Source organism: Leptidea sinapis, chromosome 29 (genome assembly GCF_905404315.1).
Source record: "Leptidea sinapis chromosome 29, ilLepSina1.1, whole genome shotgun sequence".
Classification (NCBI taxonomy): domain Eukaryota; kingdom Metazoa; phylum Arthropoda; class Insecta; order Lepidoptera; family Pieridae; genus Leptidea; species Leptidea sinapis.
This window is the reverse complement of record NC_066293.1, coordinates 4,545,471-4,568,959: the sequence shown is the minus strand read 5'-3', so window position 1 is coordinate 4,568,959 and position 23,489 is coordinate 4,545,471. Positions and strand designations below refer to the sequence as shown.

Here is a 23,489-nt window from a genome sequence, read left to right as displayed (position 1 = left end):
CACTAGCGAATAGACAAACAAAGCGTGGGAGAGAAAGACCATCTCTAACAGAGATACAGCAAGGCTAATAGGAAAGCGGAACTATTGTTAATGTAACCGATTTTGATTGACGAGTCGTAAACAGTAAGCCACGCTTGACATTTAGCTATTTAGTATATTGAATTTTTAACCACTAACGCACAGATTGGTCACGGATTATCGGGCTATCAGCTCTTCTGTACGATAGTATATATAACTAGCTGACCCGGCAAACGTTGTTTTGCCATATAAATTGTATTGATCTTTTGCTTGCTAGTTGATAAGAGATGGCGCTAGTTGTATTCATTAGTAACAATCACACTTCTTTTATATTTTGTATAATTCACACGACAGTTTTATAAATTATAGCCTATTTGTTATTCTGGTGTGTAAGCTATATTATTGTAAAGTTTCATCAAAATCTATTCAGTACATTTTGCGTTAAAGAAGTTCAAACATACATCCAGACATACAAACTTTCACATTTATAATATTAGTAGGATATAAGTGTAATCAGTTTTTTGTACTGGAAAATAACAGACTTATTAAGTATTAAAAATTTAAAAACCCTGCCCTTAAATTATGAACATGATATTTAATTATTCGTGAAAATGTATCAATGTAGGTTCCGACCGGTAGCGTGGTATGAGTAGGGCGGGGCGAGGATATAGCGATTTATAAATAACATTGTGAATTTAACGAAATTTGTCAATGATTTGTTGTTTTCATGGGAATAACATTTACAACATTGCCTTTTTTAATTTTAGTAATTGATAAACCAGTTATTTTTGTAATTTTAATAATAATGTTGTGTAGGTATATTAAGAATGCGAGATGGATGGCCATTTTAACTACTAGTACTGTAGTACTGCCCGGTTACATTATCTCTCTCTTGACCTGACGTCGATGGTGTCACATCACTTCACATTTTCTGATAGAACTTTTATAGCTACACAGAACAACTGAAACTACATAACTATTAACAACACAAGTCAAAACGTAACAATGAAAACTTCAAAAACAAAGCAGTGATAACACAAAAATATAACGACATGTATCTAACGGCATACAAACTGCAAGCCGTATTGATGCAACAGGCACGAGGGGGTGATAGGGGAAGGGAGCGAAGCGAGGTCCAGAGATAATGTGCGCGTGTAGTAAAAGTGATGAATTTGTGATTTTTTAATATTTTTTGTGTATTTATTCGTATGGGATATGTTAATGGTGGCTGGTTTATTGTTACAACTTACTTTGCGTCGGCTGCGGCGGTGATGTGAACGGTGACTTCTCCCGCGGAGCCGTCGGAGTGAAATCCTCATCCATCACTGGCAAGATTCTCTTACCCTGAAGTAAAATAGCTTTATGAGGTGCAGGACCTTGATACAATCTGGACGGACCAGCTCTTTAGCACGGGATGGAGGCAGATAACGCACGAGTTGAATGCAGAGTTCAGGAATACGACAGTGCTGTGACCTAATTATAATTATTGATGACGATAATGATGAGTGTGTCGATAAATTTAAACAATGCTTTTAAAATAATCATTTTAAGGTAAAAATTTAATCTCAAATTTTTATTCAGTCTTTCTTCGACACACTTGTCTGAAACAATAACTACTAGTAACCCAAATAAAAACTCGTTTCTTTTGGAACGGAACAAAACGCAAGAAGTTATACTTCTTTAGCCTAACGAAGCAAAAATCATTAAAATGATTTATTAATCGTGCTATTCTACGTTTTTAGAAAGGACAATTTTGAAAAAATCTTGCAGAGATGGCTTTGACAATTAATAATGGACGAAGAAACCAAAAATAAAAAAAAAGGAATGACGCAAACTAGTGGTGTGTGCTAAAAGTTATAACAATTAATATTAACTGTTAACCAGAAAATAACATTAACAATGTTATTAATAAATACTCTAAAATACTATATTTAACTTCATAGTTAATTTTTAAAGTCAGGACTCGGGTACCTAATTATTAATTAATGATCTGTGATCAGCGCCATCTATCGAAAACCATTACGGTGTCGTATTATACTCGATAGATTCAATCACTGTGTTCGATATGAAAATACGAAATAGTTTCTGAAAGTGACACTAGATGACGTATAATCTAAGACTATTTATTTTAAAAGTGAACATAGATGGGTAGACTATGTTTCAACGCCATCTAAAAAAGTTTAGTACACTAATTTGCCATTATCACAACTTTTATTATTGCAAAATAAACTAATTTTCATAAGTGACGCTAGGTGGCCGACAGAAAAATACAATGTAAATTGTTGCCTTATTTATAATAACATAAAGACTATGTTTATTTAAATGAGAAAAATTAGCATTTATGTTATTAAACCTCAGAAATATTGATCAAATTTGCTATTTATGACTTAAGCAGTAGCTATCATTTTCACTTGCACGATAAATTAGCATTTAATTTTCCAAGTCTTCAATGAATTAGGTAAAACATATAGGTATATTAATAATTTGAAATTATAACGAATGTTTTTTTCTCGGTTCAACTTCAGTGTTACTCAATTGGTCATAAAATTGTATAGCGGTGACGTGTCGAACATTATTGTTTCGGAAATATTTTTGGTTAATAAATTAATTCTCTATTTTTTTCTAAAACCTAAGTAGTTGATTAGTATTAGTTATAAGTGTTCAGTGTACAAAAACTTTAAAATATTAAAATAACTGTAAATATAATATTTAGGTCTAGGTTTAGTGTAAGAAAAACTTTTATTTATTATTATGCCGGAACGACGACGTACTGCTGCTATATGGGACTATTTTGTGAGGAGTAAGAACACAAGTGCTGTTTGCAACTTGTGCAGCAACAGTTTGTCATTCAATCAATCAGTCTTAAGCCTGTTTAAGTATGAAGGAAAATTCATTGATCGAAGTGACCTATTTAAATTTTACACGTCGTACCTAGTTTAGTGACCTGTCTAACACCCAGTAACTGATTCATAAATACCAAAAAAAATGTAGATTGTTTAATATTGTAATTAATAGTTACTAACTGCTAACATAAATAAAATGTTGTGCTAATGTTAAATTAACAAATGGTGAAATTTAACTAAGCAGTAAAATATAACGCTGTATAGTTACTTGTGAATTGTGATTTTTAACAGTGTTATAATAATTAGCGTTTTGCGTAACATGTTATTTTTTTTCGTATAAGCATTTTAACAAGTTAAGCAATATTAGCGATTAACCCCACCTCTAACGTAAACGTCAGTTTTTCAATGGCTTGTAGAGGCGAAACACGTGTCGAATTGTTTGAAGACAAATATTGGCGGAATTAACACTAAAGAAAACTCAAATAATTTGAATAATTATGGATTTCCGCAAAGTAACGCCTACTTCAATAAAAATAACAAACAAACAATAATATTAATTATTACCTTGTATGATGTAAAATCACGTTTTGTCTTCGCTCGATTTTTCATGTCCGTAGTGAATGCGTCATCTGTAAAATGTACAATACAAATCAGAACTTCTTGTGGCGCCGTCGTGGGCGGGGGCTTTCACAAACATATGGCGCTGCTTGGGGTGACAGGTCACGGTTAAATTACTGACCTTTACGGTTTTATTCGACAAATAATTCATTTGTGCTTCCGTTATTAGTATGCATAAGTAATATCTGTTAGAATCACGCATCCAAAAGCACTGCAATGTGTCGGAACGAAATGTGCATCCTGTATACAGTACGCATAAGCATTATTTGTTATAAGCACTTATCTGTAAACACTTCCCCCCTTATTCATAATAGTCTGCTAACTTAAAGCATTGCTAATTCTCACTCTGTCTTCTTCTATTGACCTACGTCAGAATGAGAAAAAACACTCCTAAGCGGCTGTTTAAAGTTAGCGGACCATTATGAATAAGGGGGTTCAAGTTTATCGGACAGATACGTGCTTCCGGTATAATAATAATAATAATAATAACGAATAAGCACTATTCGTAATAAGCACCCATCTCTAAGCACTAACCTTTATCGGAAAAATAAGTGCTTTCGGTATGAGTACCGAATAGGCATAATTCGCCAGAAGCATGCAACTATAAGCAGTAACCTTTATCGAAACGATTCCATTATAAGTACGCATAAGTATTATCAGTTATAAGAACTAACCTTTATTAGATCGATACTTGTTACTTTTATAAGTACGCATAAGTATTATCAGTTATAAGAACTAACCTTTATTAGATCGATACTTGTTACTTTTATAAGTACGCATAAGTATTATCAGTTATAAGAACTAACCTTTATTAGATCGATACTTGTTACTTTTATAAGTACGCATAAGTATTATCAGTTATAACATAACTAACCTTTATTGGATCGATAATTGTTATCGTTATAAGTACGCATAAGTATTATCAGTTATAACATAACTAACCTTTATTGGATCGATAATTGTTATCGTTATAAGTACGCATAAGTATTATCAGTTATAAGAACTAACCTTTATTGGATCGATACTTGTTACCGTTATAAGTACGCATAAGTATTATCAGTTATAACATAACTAACCTTTATTGGATCGATACTTGTTACCGTTATAAGTACGCATAAGTATTATCAGTTATAAGAACTAACCTTTATTGGATCGATACTTGTTACCGTTATAAGTACGCATAAGTATTATCAGTTATAAGAACTAACCTTTATTGGATCGATACTTGTTACTTTTATAAGTACGCATAAGTATTATCAGTTATAAGAACTAACCTTTATTGGATCGATACTTGTTACTTTTATAAGTACGCATAAGTATTATCAGTTATAAGAACTAACCTTTATTAGATCGATACTTGTTACTTTTATAAGTACGCATAAGTATTATCAGTTATAAGAACTAACCTTTATTAGATCGATGCTTGTTACTTTTATAAGTACGCATAAGTATTATCAGTTATAACATAACTAACCTTTATTGAATCGATACTTGTTACCGTTATAAGTACGCATAAGTATTATAAATTATAAGAACTAACCTTTATTGAATCGATACTTGTTACCGTTATAAGTACGCATAAGTATTATCAGTTATAACATAACTAACCTTTATTGAATCGATACTTGTTACCGTTATAAGTACGCATAAGTATTATCAGTTATAAGCACGCAACAATATGTACTACTGACCTTTATCTGGCCGATACGTGCTTCCATCAGCCACATAGGCGGCCAACTTGGAAGGGTTGACGCCGAGCGCTAGGGCCGCGTTCTCGATGCTCATGTCTCCACGTTGCAGTTTGTCAAGCACTTCAGAAGGGCCTTCGCCCTGCCAGTAGTTGGGCACCGTTCTAGAAACAATACTTTAAATATTGTGAAAATAGACAATATATTTTTTTAAAGTGAAAACCTCACTAGCCGCGTTGGGCACTAATACTAATACTCTATGTATTATACGAAATTAGTGATATATATATATACTAGCTGACCCGACAGACGTTGTGCTGTACATACCTAATAAATGAATACTGTTCTAATGAATTTGTCAATAATATTGCATAACATCAAGAATTATTTCGTTAAAAATGCTCCCTGTTGTTATAATAAAATTGTTTCACAGCGGAACTGTCAAACCGTGCGTCACTAAATTCTCTCGTAGAAGAGCTGTCCATACAAAACAAATGTTGAAAATAAAAATAATTTTGGGCCCCAAATTGAAATAAAAACTATCCTATCTCTCAAGTTGGACCAAACTGCACTCCATGAAGTAATCCCCATTAATATCCGTTCATTAGTTTAGGTGTCCATCGCGGACAAACAACGTGTCAAGTAATTTATATATATTAAGATATATGTCGTTAGTATATTGTCAAATCCGTGATATTACAATTTCACTGGTGATATTATAAAAAAACGATAGATTATCAATCGATTTTATTTCTTACAATTTAACTTTCGAAATCAGTCAAAGTCTTTGACATTCATAAGTGTCATGTAGCAGTAGACCTATAATGTAAATCATTCTTATTTATTTTTATTTATTAAAGCACACCACATCATATACAATACAATTTTCTTAATGTAATGTTACAATTAGTAGTTCTAAAGTATACGACAATTATGGTGAACAAAAAAATTACAAAAAATACTCCCTAAATACTTCTGAAAAATAGAACTAATACTATCTAAACTATAATAAAAACAAAAAATAAAAAATGAAAGTACAAATTATAACTTTAACTTATTAAAATAATGAAAATAATGAAGACGAAAAAAAAGAAAAACTACTTATTTGACAAATGCGATTGAGTACGAGCTAAGTGTTTAACAACACTTTCTTTAAACCTGACCAGCCCACCACCGAATATATCAAGTTCTGAATTGGTATCGTTTAACTTATTGTACTCTCGAAGAATTCGAGCGAGAGGCGCCTGAACTCTCCCAGGTTGGTTTTTACAGAAGGAACTTGGAAGATTCTCTTGATTTTGAACCTTGGGAATAAATATGGGACAGCAAGGTTAATATTCTGCAAGAGGTTACTACATTGTATTTGACCGTTTAAGAGTTTGTACAAAAATATTTCTCCGGCAAGAGATCTCCGATCGAGCAATGAAATCATATTAAATTTCCTGAGGCGCTGATGGTACGGGTGTCTATGAGAGAATCCAGTACTAATGTATGCAAGGTGTCGTGTGAATGCTCTTTGGATACTCTCGATGCGTTGCGAATGGATCGTATATAGGGGATTCCATATAATACTACCATATTCGATATGACTACGCACTAGAGCGTTATATAGAATTGTTTTCGTTTATATTATTTCTTTCTTTCTATGTCTATTGCTAACAAGAAACGCGTAAGTATGAACTTTAACGGCCTGTAATAAGAAATTTAACGGCCTGGTTTTAGTGATATTGAAATGTTACGGGTACACTATAGTGATATTATAATAAATCTAGATATATTACAAATGAAGTTAGCAGTGTGAGACGTAAATTTTTTTTCATACGCAATTTGCAAAATTATAAAATACGCATAGTAAAACAACAATAGTAGTAGTCAAATAAATTTTGAAAAACAAAATTTTATGAACGATGCGGGATTCGAACCCATGAACTCCGGCGTTCAGTGCCGGGGCTCTAACCATCTGAGCTAATCGTTCGAGTGACGTATCGTTATAAAATCTTGTACGATTTGTTCAACTCTCAGGTTGTGGCTTCATCTACACTACAGGATCTACTTTACGGTTGATAACTTGCTGTCACTCGAACGGTTAGCTCAGTTGGTTAAGGCACCGGCACAGAACGTAGGAGGTCGTGAGTTCGAGTCCCGCATCGTTCATAACATTTTATTTTTAAAATTTTATTTGTGTATTAGTCCTAAAAGTGAGGGTTATCACTTTAAAAATATAACAAATAGTAGTAGTGTATGTAATTTTCAATCTAATGCTATCCAAATTATTGTTGAAATAGTAACAAGGTAGTGAACAAGGGCCGATTCGATATAAAAGATTGATGACGCAATGTTCAGATGACGTCATACCTGTAGGGTCTATTGATGCAGCCGTAGACGTCCCGGTATCTGCCATACAGGGTCCCGTAGCTCACCCCCAGGATCTCAGCCGCCTGCTTCATCTCCAGCTCCTTGAGTCTGACGGCGTCCATAACCTGCATCATCAGTTAATTATAATTATTAAAAAGGTAAGGTTTCGCATGGTCGCTCATAAGACAATGGAGAGGTCTGTGCCCGGAGTTTTTACCAGTAGCAGGCTCGTTTGCACAGGAGGCCGGCAAGATTATGGGTATATTCCTTATCGAATCAGAAATAAAGTGGTGAAATCAAGAGAAAATTATTTTAATTTTAAAAACTTATAAATTTAAAAAATGCCAAGATACTTAGATAATTAATATGTTTAATAACTATTCGGCTATATAGCCTCTTGCTGCTAGATAACCGATGAATACAGATCAGGTTTATTATTTTAGTGTGCGTGACAAGCTACGTCTTACACTCGCGATTTGTATGTCACTTAGTGTTAGTGGGCGTGACAAGCTACGTCTTACACTCGCGATTTGTATGTCACTTTGTGTTAGTGTGCGTGACAAGCTACGTCTTACACTCGCGATTTGTGTGTCACTTTGTGTTAGTGTGCGTGACAAGCTACGTCTTACACTCGCGATTTGTGTGTCACTTTGTGTTAGTGTGCGTGACAAGCTACGTCTTACACTCGCGATTTGTATGTCACTTTGTGTTAGTGTGCGTGACAAGCTACGTCTTACACTCGCGATTTGTATGTCACTTTGTGTTAGTGTGCGTGACAAGCTACGTCTTACACTCGCGATTTGTATGTCACTTTGTGTTAGTGTGCGTGACAAGCTACGTCTTACACTCGCGATTTGTATGTCACTTTGTGTTAGTGTGCGTGACAAGCTACGTCTTACACTCGCGATTTGTATGTCACTTTGTGTTAGTGTGCGTGACAAGCTACGTCTTACACTCGCGATTTATATGTCACTTAGTGTTAGTGGGCGTGACAAGCTACGTCTTACACTCGCGATTTGTATGTCACTTTGTGTTAGTGTGCGTGCATTGCTCAAAATATAGGTTAACTGTCAACATCATTTTTTTTTCGACGTTTTCACAGCTTTCACAGTCTATCTAGACGTATAAAACAAATCAAATCAAAATCACTTAATTCGTGTAGGTCACGGAAATTACACTTATGAATGTAAAAAAAAAATCTGAGTGAATCTACCGCTACTTCGTAAAGGGTTGAGCTAATGAGAAAAAGTAGCAAGAAACTCATTGCCGCTCTTTTAAATCAAGATATAAACTATGTAAGCCCAGAAATATACGCGGACGCCCGTCAGTTTATATAAGATCACCAAGAACTATTTTCCTATTGTAATGTCATGTCGATACGCTCTAAAATAAATATTAAGAACTATGAAAGAAAACAAAATATGAGGAAACTAGCCTACCTGAATAAGTATTGTCTACCTAAATATAACAATGTATATGGTAAAAGAACCTGTAACTAAGTATTACCAAGGATATTAAATACATTACCTAGTGATCTAATAGATATATATCTGCAAAAGAAAAATTTCAAAGTAAAGCTAAAATATACTATCTAGAAGATAATAACCAGGAATACCTATGATGTATATTTTTAATAATACTACTATATGTTATATTAAGTCTTAAGTAATTAAAACAATTATTGTAATGCGAACTTACCGCTCGCACATAAACCTTAGAGGTTTTGCGAGTATGTCTCTATTATTATATATTTCAAGATATTTTTGTCCATTTTTATTAAACATAAACTTGTCATGCCTACTACTCGGTTGGGTCGAGTTAGTAAGTCTTTTGTTGGGCGATGTATATGCTTCTACAATATGATCCCAGAAAATGTACAAAACAAATGTGTTACGAAATTTAAAAGAATTGTTAAAAAACGTTTGTGTGGGAAAGATTATTATAGCATAAACGATTTTCTTAATGACACCACGGACTGGGATTAAAGCGAACACCCTCAGGCTCTTTAATAATAAATGTTTTTTGTACGATATTACATTGTAATCCATATTTTATATAAAAAAAAAGCTCGCTGAGTTTCTTGCGCCCATTCTTCTCAGGTCTGAGGCAGTCTCTTTTGAATGGGTGGTAGATTTTGACGTTCAATAAGTGATTATAAATCCTATTTTGAATAAAAATATTTGAATTTGAATTGAATAAATAAATAAATAAAAATATAAATGTATAAAAGTCGCCTCTGTTTCCATGTTTCGACTCGTGTCGTGTATAAACTCACCCTCTTAACATAGTGCTCCTCCCAGAACTGCGGTCTCCTCCCGTTGCGCAAGTAGTCGTTCAACTTCACCACGTCGTTGAACCGAGGGTCGGTCACGCCTAAACTCTTCACGGCTGTGGGAAAACACAGTCACATTTATAATATCACTAGCTAACCCAGCAAACGTTGTATTGCCGATATTAAAATCGCGACACAAAAGAAACTGTTGATCGTGGATGGGTGAAAATTTGAAGTTGTATGTATTTCTTAATGCTGACTCATAATCAAACAAATTAAAAAAAAAAATGTCAAAAAAATAAAAAAATAATTTCGTGTGGACCACCCTTAAATTTAGGGGGATGAAAAATAGATGTTGTCCGATTCTCAGACCTACCCAATATGCGCTCAAAATTTCATGAGAATCGGTCAAGCCGTTTCGGAGGAGTTCAAAGTATAACACCATGACACGAGAATTTTATATGAAGTACCCGTTAATTTCATCTGTGAAGATCGGACATGCTAAGAACCATCTATTGCTGCTGTATCAGTAATACCCTCAACCCTAAGGCCTATCGCACATGCACACTTTTTGTGATATCGAGTCTGCGGCACACAAAAAGTCTGCATTGGGCACAAAATGTCTGTGGCAGATATTACACAGACTCAACGCACACGACGTACACTTACGGTCATTCTGTCGGCAGAACTGTAGGGATGTACGCGCGATGGAATTACTTAGATAACGGTGTATTATTTCCTACTTGAGATATAAAAAAAGATCGGATTGAGATCATTCTATTCCTTCAGAAAGATTATTAAAGGGACTTTTTCATATTAAACATTCAGTTCTAAAACTATATCCAAATGAACTTGCACACTCCATCCCACAATTTTCATTTTAAATTTCTGTCATGATACTCTGCCAAAGACGTATCATACAGTGCTGCTCTGTTTTCTATTTCTTGTATCAACATCGATACATCGATGTCTAGCGCCATGGTACACGTCAATCACTAGCAAGCAGGGGGGTGCAACTTCCCTACATTGGCATATGATAAAAATTTGCATTGAAAGTGCTGCCATCTATTCTATTAGGTACGCTGCAAATTCATCACGATTGCGATTATTTTACATGCATGATAAATGGATAGATGGAGTTAGTGTTAGCAAAAACACGCTTACGTTACTTATTAAAACAAGACTTGCCTATCATGTGGAACACTTTTAAGGTCCCACAATCTCAAATAAAGAACAAACTACAATGTTAATCGATATCTCAATACGCAATCAGTACGGTCTACAACAATAGAAAAAGTATAAACATAATGAGCGCTATCTATCGACGGTAGTCGGTACCCGGTACGCTACGGGCGTAATAAAAATAACGCCATCTGGGTACACTGATTTTTACATAATAAAAATATCATTGGCACATCTATCTCTGGTATATAGTGTATTATCTATGTTAGCAAGTGACAACAGACTAAAGTGAACGTTGTCTTCGTTAGCGCGTTGTTTACGCGAACGTTATATTTTTTTGGCGCAATTTTGTACGGCGCAGTGTGGCGCGGTCTGTCAGATAGAGGATATTTTGTGTGACAGACTTTTTGTGCGTCCTATGCGTTACTGCATATAATTCTTTTTTTTTTGGAGTTTATGGCCTGGTATATCCCTTTAGGCCAAGTCTTGAGTATATTTATTCGGTTTATTATAATTTCCCAACTGCATTTTTGATGAATTTATATAGAGGCACGTAATAGGATCTATTTTTCAACATATCACTCAGGCGGCGGGAGGGATCTTGCACTGTCAATTGCTTTTGCACTATTTCACTGACAAGAATCAATCTGTCAAACGAAAAGCACTCAAATTTAAATATGAAATGTTCGATATCACCAACAGAATTACTGCAGAAGGTGCAGTAGCTACTCTCCACTATGCCCAACCGAGCCAGATGGGCCGGGAAGGTGGAGTGACCAGCATATATAATTGTATAGGTGTTATTATCACAGACTTAAAAGTGCATCACGGATAGTCTGTCGTCTGCGATAGGCCTAATCTGAAGCCGATAGCAAGTTGAGTTTTGATTCTGTGAATAATTAATTTGAAGACGTGCACGTACGTTTGAGCGGGTCTTGTTGTGTGACGCTAGTGGTGGACGAGGAGGAAGATGCCTGTGCACACGCGGCGATCGGCACGCTGTCGTCCGAGTCTTCATCTGGAAACAACACAACATCGTCAGGCGTCACTAATGTCCACAATACGATATTTAGTGATGAAAATAAAAAATATTTATTTCAGTAACAAAAATGGGACAAAACATAATAGTGGATGTGACCTTCTATTAAGTGAGAAACACCTGTGCCAGAAGGCCACGCTCTTCCATATCAATAAAAATTAACAGTACCAAAAACTAGGGATCACAAATTAAGTTTAAAGATATAATGTAACAAAAAAAAATATTATACAAACAGGATGTGTGTGTGTGTGTGTGTGTGCGTGTATGTGATGGTGATAAGATCATTTACTTGCAGTCATGGGTACACAAAAGATGTTACAAATCACAATAAAAGTTCTCCATTCCTTGAGCGCATGCTGTGGCGTGCAAATAATAATTAATAACAAGTCAAAAAATATATTTAAACACAATTACAGTAAATTTATATGTAAATAATTGAAATTGGTAAAGAGTAATTAAATTAGGCAAAATTATATTTAAAGATGTAAATTGAGGGTAGCATCTGAAAATAATTCTTTTATGGAATTTTGTCAGTAGGAGATGAAATAGTTGCTTTTTAAAATACGTCAACTTTCGGCGCCATTTGAAGATCACTATTGTACTGTACTGTATGTCGATGTGGTATGGTATTTAAGTTTGTTCCGTGTCGTGCCATGAATCCTATGGCAGGAATCAGATCAAACAGCTCTTCGGAATACTCCCCGTCATAAATGCGGTAGAAGACACACAATGAAGCGACGTCTTTACGCAACGCCATCTACCTGTTCACAGAGCAGCACTGCGTTGCAAGGAATTAATTAGTTCGATTTCTGTTAATATCGACACGACGAAACATTATAAGAACCCCCTGCAAGTAGTCTGCATATTATGAATGACAAACGAAACTACGAAATCTTGGAAAAAGTATGTATGTATAAATTCAAATTCAAATATTTTTATTCAAAATAGGATGTGACATCACTTATTGAAAGTCAAAAAAAACTACCACCCACGGAGAAGAATGGGCGCAACAAACTCAGCGGACTTTGTTTTTTCATCGAATAAATATGTTTACAAAGTAATATTGTACAATTAAACTTATTATTTAATTGCTTGAGGGCGGTCACTCCATTCCCAATCTGTGGTATCATTAAGAAAGTCATTTATGTTATAGTAACCTTTACCACACAAACGTTTTTTACCAATTCTTTTGAATAACGGTATTCTTTTGTTTTGAACATTTTCTGTGATCTTGATGTAAAAGCATATACATCGCCCCACAAAGGACTTACTAACTCGACTTATCCGAGTAGTGGGCATCATCAGTTTATATCTGTTCCTGGTGTTAACATTATGGTTATGACAGTTTCTGGCAAATTCACTTATGTGCCCATGAACATACATTACATTATCAAGAATATGTTGAGAAGCAACAGTCAAGATGTAATTTCTTTGAATTTAGCTCTCAATGATACTTTAGGACCTAGGTTATAAATGGCCCTCTTCTGCAGCACAAATATTGTATTAATATCGGCAGCGTTGCCCCATAGCAATATACCATAGGACATAATACTATGGAAATAACTAAAGTATACTAGTCGCGCCGTATCTATGTCAGTTAATTGTCTAATCTTTTTAACCGCGTATGCTGCAGAACTAAGTCTGTTCGCCAATCCTTCAATATGGGGGCCGCATTGTAATTTGGAATCTAGAGTTATGCCAAGAAATAAATCACTAGTATATATGTATAAAACAATCCCCGATGTAAATTAAACCTCTGGGTACAAAATAATTTATCTTAATATATATAAATTACGTTACACGTTGTTTGTCCGCGATGGACACCTAAACTAATGAACGGATTTTAATGGGGATTACTTCATGGAGTGCATTTTAGTCCAACTTGAGAGATAGGATAGTTTTTATTTCAATTTGGTATCCATAATTATTTTTATTATCAATATGCGTTTTGTATGGACATATTGTCTATGAGAGTGACGCACGGTTTGACAGTTCCGCTGTGAAACAATTTCATTATAACAACAGGGAGCATTTTTTACGAAATATTCCTTGATGTTTTATTATTGGCAAATGCGTATGTAACAGTATTTTTTTCATTATCTACAGAACACCGTCTGTCGGGTTAGCTAGTTTATTTATATAAAGATACGGCTATTTTAATTACATAAAGATATGATAAATAATACCTTTTACACTAGCCAAAATAGTTCCTAACGACACTCATTACATAGAGAAGTTTCAAGTTCATAATAATTGCAATTAGCTTACCGCTATAAAAATAACTTTTAGGTACCATTAAATTATTTAACAAAAGTCTATACCCGGTTCATACAATAGCTTTCATTACGATCGGCCCTGCGCTGCCCTCATCCAAACTACTCCGGCGATCTTGACCAGATCGTCTAGTTTTTATAATATACATGTAAAACACACACAAACACACACATACACTTACATACACTTGCAAGGGTAATCAGAACACTTTTTTTTTCTATTACATTTTATAAAAAAAAATATAGCTTAAGTAGGTAATCGGGGAGCCACAATACATCCACTCCCGCTCAACACCTTAGGGAGGAGGGGATGGCTGAAAAACAGCGCTGCATGGAAACATAAATCCATGAATGTCAGGTGAAGCTGAGCCTTTTGTTTCATCGCGTATCCTAATTGATCATTTTATATTTGTAATGATTTGTATGGCAATAAATAATTTATTATTATTATTTACATGTAAAATCCTATCTTAATGTACAAAACAATCCGCGATGTATAAACTGACCCGCGCTATTGTCGCCGTCGACCCGCAGCTTCGTGTGGAGGAAGGAGCCGATGTCGGCGGGCGGGTCAACCCACTCGTCGTCGGAGGCCTCTCGGGACCACTCGCCGTCTTCGCCCTCGCCTTCGCCATCTCCGGGACCCCAGCCGACCACGCGCTCCGCCGTTATATCCTTCGATACATTATAGTTATGGTTTAAAGAACTTTATTCTCATTAAGAACAGAACATATTCACTTACATGAGAAAACAATATAAACAGTAGGTATCTTATTCGTAGTACTGCGAGTCTATACAAAACAAAGTGGGTAGAAATGAAAAAACCGCGTAAACTAATGTTTTTAATGATCAACACATGCATTAAGAGCTACTAGATACGGCATGGCACTTCGGGGTAAGTATAGTTAGATATAATTTTTTTTTTGAATGACACTAAATACGTGTATGTATTTTATGTCATGTGGAAGAGTAGGGATAGCATTTTAAGTACATATGTATAGTAAATATATATATATGTATATTTCCGTAAGTTTTGAATTTATTTTTATAGTTGCGTATGATATTAGTATTATAGTATAATGTTGTTGTTAGTATTATAGTATTGTACACAATATATTAACTAATATACATTAAGCTCGGTAATTTAAAATTGTATACATTTTTGAAGTAAAAACTTCTTAAGCCACGTTTGGCACTTTTTGGTTAAATAAGTAAATATATATAGTTAGATACTTTTGGGATGGGTGATATCTCGTGAGTTCGCGTCACCGAAATGCTTATAGCGGTATACCTGTAGCTATACATCTGACGTATTGTGCAACATGAGTGCTGTGTATTATTATCAACTGAAAATGAATTCAATTTTCAATTTATGACATTATTAAGAGATTATTAAAAATACAATGTAAGAATAATAATACATGTTTTACTTAAAAGCTAGTTAACACTGTGTCTGAACTAAGTAACTGTCTAACCTGTGTGTCACGCGTAAAAAGCTCATAATAAAACTAAATAATCACAAAAAAGAGAAACTATGTAAAGTAAAAAGGTATAAATTAATCTTTCGAGGAATGGATTTAGTGAAAAGTTCAGTGTTATATATATACGGTGTTTTGCTGAAAGTGTTTTTGTTAAATTATGTTTTGAAATATTTTTTTTGGAAAATGTTTTTTTTTTTATGGAATAGGAGGACAAATGAGCGTACGAGGGTCACCTGTTGTTAAGTGATCACCGCCGCCCACAATCTCTTGCAACACCAGAGAAATCACAGGAGCGTTGCCGGCCTTTAGGGAAGATGTACGCGCTTTTTTTGAAGGTGTACCCATCTCGCATCGTCCCGGAAACACCGCACAAGGAAGTTCATTCCACAGCTTTGTAGTACGTGGAAGAAAGCTCCTTGAAAACCGCACTGTAGAGGACCGCCACACATCCAGATGGTGGGGATGATATCCTAACTTGTGGCGTGTCGTGCGAAGGTGGAATTCGGCGGCAGGAATCATGCGCGGTTCTGTGCCCTCCCCAGAATATGAAAGGCAGCCCGAGCTAGAGTGCTCGGGGAGGGATTCTCCGACTCTGGTAGAGCCGGTACCCATCTCTAATTATTTTTTTTATAAATATTTTGTGATGAAATATTTGTTTTTAATATATAATATGGACGGGAAACTCTTTGAAATATTTGTTTTAAAACTTTGTCCGTTGATGTTTCGCTTGTACTGTGTCCCAGCACAGAATGTTTCTATTTTTCTTCTTTAACCCATCTATACCAACAGTAAAGCTATAAATACCATTGGAATCCTTGGGAGATCAATTTGAAATAAAGACAGGAGTAAGCTAAGGAGACCAACTGTCCCCAAAACTGTTTTCCGCAGTTTTCGAAAATTAAACTGAGAACAGTTTGGTTCAAATTTAAAGGGACATTAACATCATACAAATGCTTGCACCTACCGGGATTCGAAACCGACATTTTTTTTTATGAAAATAAGGGGCGAGACGATCAGGACGTTCAGCTGTTGGCAATTGATACGCCCTGCCCATTACAATGCAGTGCCGCTCAGGGTTATTGAAAAACCTAAAAATTCTGAGCGGCACTACAACTGCGCTCGTCGCCTTGAGACATAAGATGTTAAGGCTCATTTGCTCAATAATTACAATAATTACACTAGCTACGACGCCCTTCAGGCCGAAACGCAGTAATACTTACACATTATTGCTTCACGGCAGAAATAGGCGCCGTTATGGTACCCATAATCTAGAGTTACGGTTATTATCTTTTTTGTTTCATGTCAATTTCCAAATATACAATTATTAGACTTGAGCAGGTTATCGACTGTAAAATAGATCCTGTAGATGGAGTCAAAACCTGAGAGTTGAACAAGGCATAACAAGATTTATGGTCGATGCGTCACTCGCAACAGTGAGCTTAATTGGTAAGAGCGCTCGGACGGAACCCGAGAGGCACGGGTTCGACTCCAGCATCGTCCATATATTTTGGTCTAATAGTATATTGTGCGACAAATTGTCGATTACCATTTTTTTTACATTTTTGGGTAATCGACAACGGCGCACGACTTGCACATACTATTTTGTATTACAAATACGACAGTCGGAGGCTCCTTTGCACAGGATGCCGGCTAGATTATGGGTACCACAACGGCGCCTATTTCTGCCGTGAAGCAGTAATGTGTAAGCATTACTGTGTTTCGGTCTGAAGGGCGCCGTAGCTAGTGAAATTACTGTGCACATGAGACTTAACATCTTATGTCTCAAGGTGACGGGCGCAATTGTAGTGCCGCTCAGAATTTTCGAGTTTTTCAAGAATCCTGTGCGGCATTGCATAAAAATGCAATATAACCCATAACAATGGGTAGGGCTTATCAATTACCATCTCAGCTGAACTTCCTGCTCAACTCGTCCCTTATATTAATAATAAAAAAATACGTTGTTCCAGCAGCTTTTCTCCCCAAGTTACGTTTAAATAATGTTAGATACACTTACTAAGTTGCCATGCCGCCATTCCTGGTCCCGTTCCCTGAAATATTATAAAACAATTATTAGTACCAACATTCCGTTTCAAATTCAAATATCTTTATTCAAAATAGGATTTAAAATCACTTATTGAACGTCAAAAACTACCACCCATTCAAAAGAGACTGCCTCAGACCTGAGAAGAATGGGCGCAAGAAACTCAGCGGGCTTTTTTTTTATATAAAATATGGATTACAGTGTAATATCGTACTATAAACATTTATAATTAAAGAGCCTGAGGGTGTTCGCTTTAATCCCAGTCCGTGGTGTCATTAAGAAAATCATACAAATGATTTGAGTTTTCTTTAGTGTTAATTCCGCCAATATTTGTCTTTAAACAATTCGACACGTGTTTCGCCTCTACACGAGGCATCCTCAGGACGTGTTGTCTCGCCAAAATATGGCACGAGACTCAAAAAAAAAAAAAAAGAGTCTCGTCAAAAGCAACGCCTACTTCAATAAATTAAGAAAATCGTTTATGCTATAGTAACCTTTCCCACACAAACGTTTTTTAACAATTCTTTTAAATTTCGTAACACATTTGTTTTGTACATTTCCTGGGATCATATTGTAGAAGCATATACATCGCCCAATCCATCGTTTCTCATTGGCCCCTTATCTTTGTACGGGCTGTTCCAAAGTTACTGTCAACCAGATGTCCGGAAGTTGACTGTCCCAAATTAAATTATGTACTATAGCTGACCCGGCAAACGTTGTTTTGCCATATAAAGTATAATTCACGCGATAGTTTTATAAGTAATAAAATATTGCCTATATTATAGCCTGTACATCATTTTGTTCTATTGTCAATAGTTTTTGCAGCGCACGCAAAAATAGGTTTTCGATTTTACACCTTGTGTTACAAAATAGCAATTTTATTACGGATCCCTAATTTTGAAAAAAAAAACATAGCCTATAGCCTTCCTCGATAAATGGACTACCCAACACTGAAAGAATCTTTCAAATCGGACCAGTAGTACCAGAGTTTAGCGCGTTCAAACAAACAAACAAACAAACAAACACTGTAGCTTTATAATATTAGTATAGATGTGCCACGATTATTCGTAGTATTGATTTTTTTTATTCAATACTGTCTTACGAGGTCAGGTCGACCTGTTATAGTTAATAAATCATTGTATTTGTTCAATGTGATTACAACCAGTGGGAGGCTCCTTTGCACAGGAAGCCGGCTAGATTATGGGTACCACAACGGCGCCTATTTCTGCCCTGAAGCAGTAATGTGTAAGCATTACTGTGTTTCGGTCCGAAGGGCGCCGTAGCTAGTGAAATTACTGGGCAAATGAGGCTTAACATCTTATGTCTCAAGGTGACGAGCGCAATTGTAGTGCCGCTCAGAATTTTTGGGTTTTTTGAGAATTCTGAGCGGCACTGCGTTGTAATAGGCATGGCGTATCAATTACCATCAGCTGAACGTCCTGCTCGTCTCGTCGCTTATTATCATAAAAAAAAATAATAATAATAATAATTATGACAGTAATCACGACCATCATGTTCACGAAGCATCCTTACACAAACAATGAATTCAAACTCTAAACGTTGATGCATCAAATATACGATAATTTATATTTACACAGTTTTATAACGTTTTTTTTAATCCTCACTTCTAGGATTATCACTTTTAAAAAAATTTAATAAATAAAAGATTTACAAGAGCGACATCTCAAGTCAATTTCCTAATATGCAAATATTGGGGTTGAGCAGGTTATCAAATCCTGTAGATGAAGCCACAACTTGAGAGTTGAACAAACCAAACAGAATTTTATAACGAGGCGGTACTCGAACGGTAAGCTCATTTGGTTAGAGCACCGGCACGGAACGCCGGAGATCGTGGATTCGAATCTCGCATCGTTCATACAATTTTCTTTTTCTAATTTTATTTGTATATTACAGCCAATGTAAATTTTTAATTAAAAGTGTGGCCGTTGAGTTTCTTGTATGTTCTTTTCACGAGCTCTACTTTTTTCGAACATATGGTAGATTCAGTAATTTAAAAAAAATATAGTGACGATTCAATAGCGCTTAATTGAAGCCTTACCCCCTCATTCAAAATAGTCTACCGTCTACGCCTAGTTTACCAGTGGGAGGCTCCTTAGCTGGCTAGATTATGGATACCACAACTGCGGCTATTTCTGCCGTGAAGCAGTAATGTGTAAGCATTCCTGTGTTTCGTTCTGAAGACCGTAGCTAGTGAAATTACTGGGTAAATAAGACTTAACATCTTATGTCTCAAGGTGACGAGCACAGTTATAGTGCCATTCAGAATTATTGGGGTTTTTCAAGAATCCTGAGTGGAACTGAATTGTAATTGGCAGGGCGTATCAATCACCATCAGCTGAACGTCCTGCTCGTCTTGTCGCTTATTTTCATAAAAAAAAGTCTGCTAACTTAAAGCATTGCTAATTCTCACTCTGTCTTCTTTTATTGACCTAAGTCAGAATGAGAAAAAACACTCCTTAGCGGCTGTTTAAAGTTAGCGGACCATTATGAATAAGGGGGTATTTGAATAAAATTTATTTGATTTTGAAGAGGCCTTCAAGTCTCCTCCTCTGGTGTCTACTGACTCATCAACAGGTCACAGTCACTTACGTTTTGATCGTGTGCACTGACGAGTCGTCGTCCGTGTGCTCTGTGGCGCTCGTTAGCCTTTGACGTTTGGGGCTTTGACTCTCACTGCGAAACAATAATTATACTAGTTAATTAAAAAAAAAAATTAAAAGAGTTTACGCGTTTGAAGAGACCTCAAAAATAATTCTAAAGGAATCAATTTTGAGAAACTAAATGCCTTTCAAATGATTGCGAAGCTGAAGTGGCAGTGGGCAGGGCACATAGTTCGACGGACAGATGGCAGTAAAGTGCTCGAATGGCGACCACGTGCCGGAAGACGTAGTGTTGGTAGGGCCCCCACAAGATGGACCGACGATCTGGTCAAAGTATGCTACTGCTTTTTATGTTTAAAAGCAGTCAAAAAGAAATAAATAGTTATTTACATTCAATCGATCCTCGACTATGCTAGTGATGCCAAGTATACAAACAGTAAACAACTTCCTAAACGAGAAAAAAACCACGCGGATTAATCATTGTAATTTAAAACAATTTATTAACTCACGTGTCCGAGTGGTCTCTCTTCAATGGACTGGCTTTCGTCTCGCGAGTTGGCAGTTTGATCAGCGGTGGTGGTCCTCCTGTCAACAAAACCTCAATTATTATTTACTCGTTTTTTTTTTCAAATATTCCAGCAGCAGCAGATTAAATAATATCAATCCAGTGATACGTTTTATTTGTACCCCATGACAATAAACAATTGATTGAATAAGTAACTATTTATAGAATGCCAATTAACAATTCAATGAATTAGTACCTATTCATAGAATGCCAATAAAAAATTGACTCAATAAATAAGTATTTATAGAATGCCAATTAACAATTCAATGAATTAGTACCTATTCATAGAATGCCAATAAAAAATTGACTGAATAAATAAGTATTTATAGAATGCCAATTAACAATTCAATGAATTAGTACCTATTCATAGAATGCCAATAAAAAATTGACTGAATAAATAAGTATTTATAGAATGCCAATTAACAATTCAATGAATTAGTACCTATTCATAGAATGCCAATAAAAAATTGACTCAATAAATAAGTATTTATAGAATGCCAATAAAAAATTGACTCAATAAATAAGTATTTATAGAATGCCAATTAACAATTCAATGAATTAGTACCTATTCATAGAATGCCAATAAAAAATTGACTCAATAAATAAGTATTTATAGAATGCCAATAAAAAATTGACTCAATAAATAAGTATTTATAGAATGCCAATAAAAAATTGACTCAATAAATAAGTATTTATAGAATGCCAATTAACAATTCAATGAATTAGTACCTATTCATAGAATGCCAATAAAAAATTGATTCAATAAATAAGTATTCATAGAATGCCAATAGACAATTGAATGAATAAGTAACTATTTATAGAATGCCAATAAAAAATTGATTCAATAAACGATTGGCTTTTAATCTATTAATAACGATTGGCAATAAGCGAACAATTTATTGAATAACTATTTATAAAATGCCAATAAACAATTGATTGTTTGAGCAACTATTTAAACACTAACATTAATTATTGATTGCTCAACACTCACCATTCAAATTAAACTTCTCCTTCACTACACTGTCATCGTCCTGCTTCACCTGAGTGACCTGAGGCACCACCTCCTTGTCCTCGCACGCGTTGATCCTCGCCAACTTCGTGTCGAGGGTCGTGCTGCACATCTTCAGCTCTGTATTCAACACTCTCTCCTCATGTTTATCGATGCGGTTGTTCTTGTTTGATTGCGTCGTGGTCACCGCACCTGAAGTATTAGTTTCTTCTTCAGATACAGTCATCATCATCAGCCCGACAGCGACCGTCACAGGCGTCCCTCAAAGGCATCTATAACGACCGACCTTGGGCTACCTTAATCAGGTCACCAGCCCAATAGGCTTACAATACCGTATAGAAGAACAAGCGTGCAAGAGAGATAGAAAATTAAAGCGAATATATTATTGTAACTGTAACCGATTTTAATTGACAAATCGTAAACAGCCAGCCACGCCTGGCATTAGCTATTTAGTGTTTTTTATGTTTGTTACCTCCGAACTTTCGACTGGGTGAACCGATTCTGATAATTCTTTTTTTTAACCGACTTCAAAAAAGAGGAGGTTCAAAATTCGTCTCTTTTTTAAATATTAAACTAGATAACGCGCACATTTATAAATATAAAAAGTATTATCGAGGTGTCTGGTCATCTAGATATTATATTCTTAGTAATAGCCAGTATCTGCTTATTAAAAAAAATTCAAATTCTAATCGGTATGCCGACATTAGAAGTGTCAAGGTACTTTGTAGTTGCCTGTCACTTGGCAAGTAGGTACGATCTTTTAGACAAAAACCTTATCGGCCTTACAAAGAAACTTTGAATAAAGTTAAACCTGAGAACGAACCGAGAATATGGGAAGACTAATGCAACCGTCTACTCCAAATGTCACGAGGGGGGCTGCTGAAAACCAGTGTTGTGTTGGTGTCTTCTGCACTGACCAACAATATACTGAGTCAGCTCCTTTTAGCAGGGAATCACGCACACACTGTTTTTTTATTACTTTATTTTTAATCTTTATAATATTTTTACGGTATTTAATTTAGTATTTTAAGATTTTAATTAATATTGTAAGTAGTTGTGTTTTTATGTGTTTTATTTATTGCTAATAAAGTGTTTCTATTCTATTCTATTATGCAAAATGTTCGAAAAACTTCAAAATTATCATTGTACATTGATAGTGTTGTCAGCCATATAGTAAACAGTTTTTTATATTCTTGGTTTCTTCTGAGGTATAACTGTATAACAAGTTAATCTGTAAAGCCGTAGCAGTAAGTTAGTAATGCTCTTTACACAAATACGATATTATCCTCATCATTTTTACTAATTAATACTAATTTATAATCATTATCCTTTTTATTACCACGTTTTATAAAATAATTCAGAAATAAGTTTTTGTATTATTTTTAACTCATTAACTTTCATTAGGTATACATTTCCAATGACTTTAAGACTACCGTATTCCCTAATACTTACATATTTTTTTTCTATTGACAGAAAACAGTTAG

The 23,489-nt window shown here is 35.2% G+C and overlaps 1 protein-coding gene across 3 annotated transcripts in view; it reads right to left on the bottom strand.

The window, feature by feature from the left end:
* LOC126973588 (uncharacterized) overlaps window positions 1-23,489 on the bottom strand; it is an 86,714-nt gene that overhangs the window by 5,662 nt on the left and 57,563 nt on the right. For 2 of the 3 annotated variants that reach the window (XM_050820911.1, XM_050820912.1), the window contains 11 exons: window positions 21,988-22,197; window positions 20,941-21,016; window positions 20,421-20,504; window positions 17,784-17,817; window positions 14,795-14,963; window positions 11,899-11,994; window positions 9,798-9,910; window positions 7,523-7,647; window positions 5,171-5,343; window positions 3,426-3,490; window positions 1,269-1,362 (listed from right to left, as the gene is read on the bottom strand). In XM_050820911.1, coding sequence (XP_050676868.1) covers window positions 1,269-1,362; window positions 3,426-3,490; window positions 5,171-5,343; window positions 7,523-7,647; window positions 9,798-9,910; window positions 11,899-11,994; window positions 14,795-14,963; window positions 17,784-17,817; window positions 20,421-20,504; window positions 20,941-21,016; window positions 21,988-22,197 — 1,239 coding nt within the window. The remainder of the gene's footprint in view (window positions 1-1,268; window positions 1,363-3,425; window positions 3,491-5,170; window positions 5,344-7,522; window positions 7,648-9,797; window positions 9,911-11,898; window positions 11,995-14,794; window positions 14,964-17,783; window positions 17,818-20,420; window positions 20,505-20,940; window positions 21,017-21,987; window positions 22,198-23,489) is intronic. The other variant, XM_050820914.1, reaches the window with a different exon arrangement.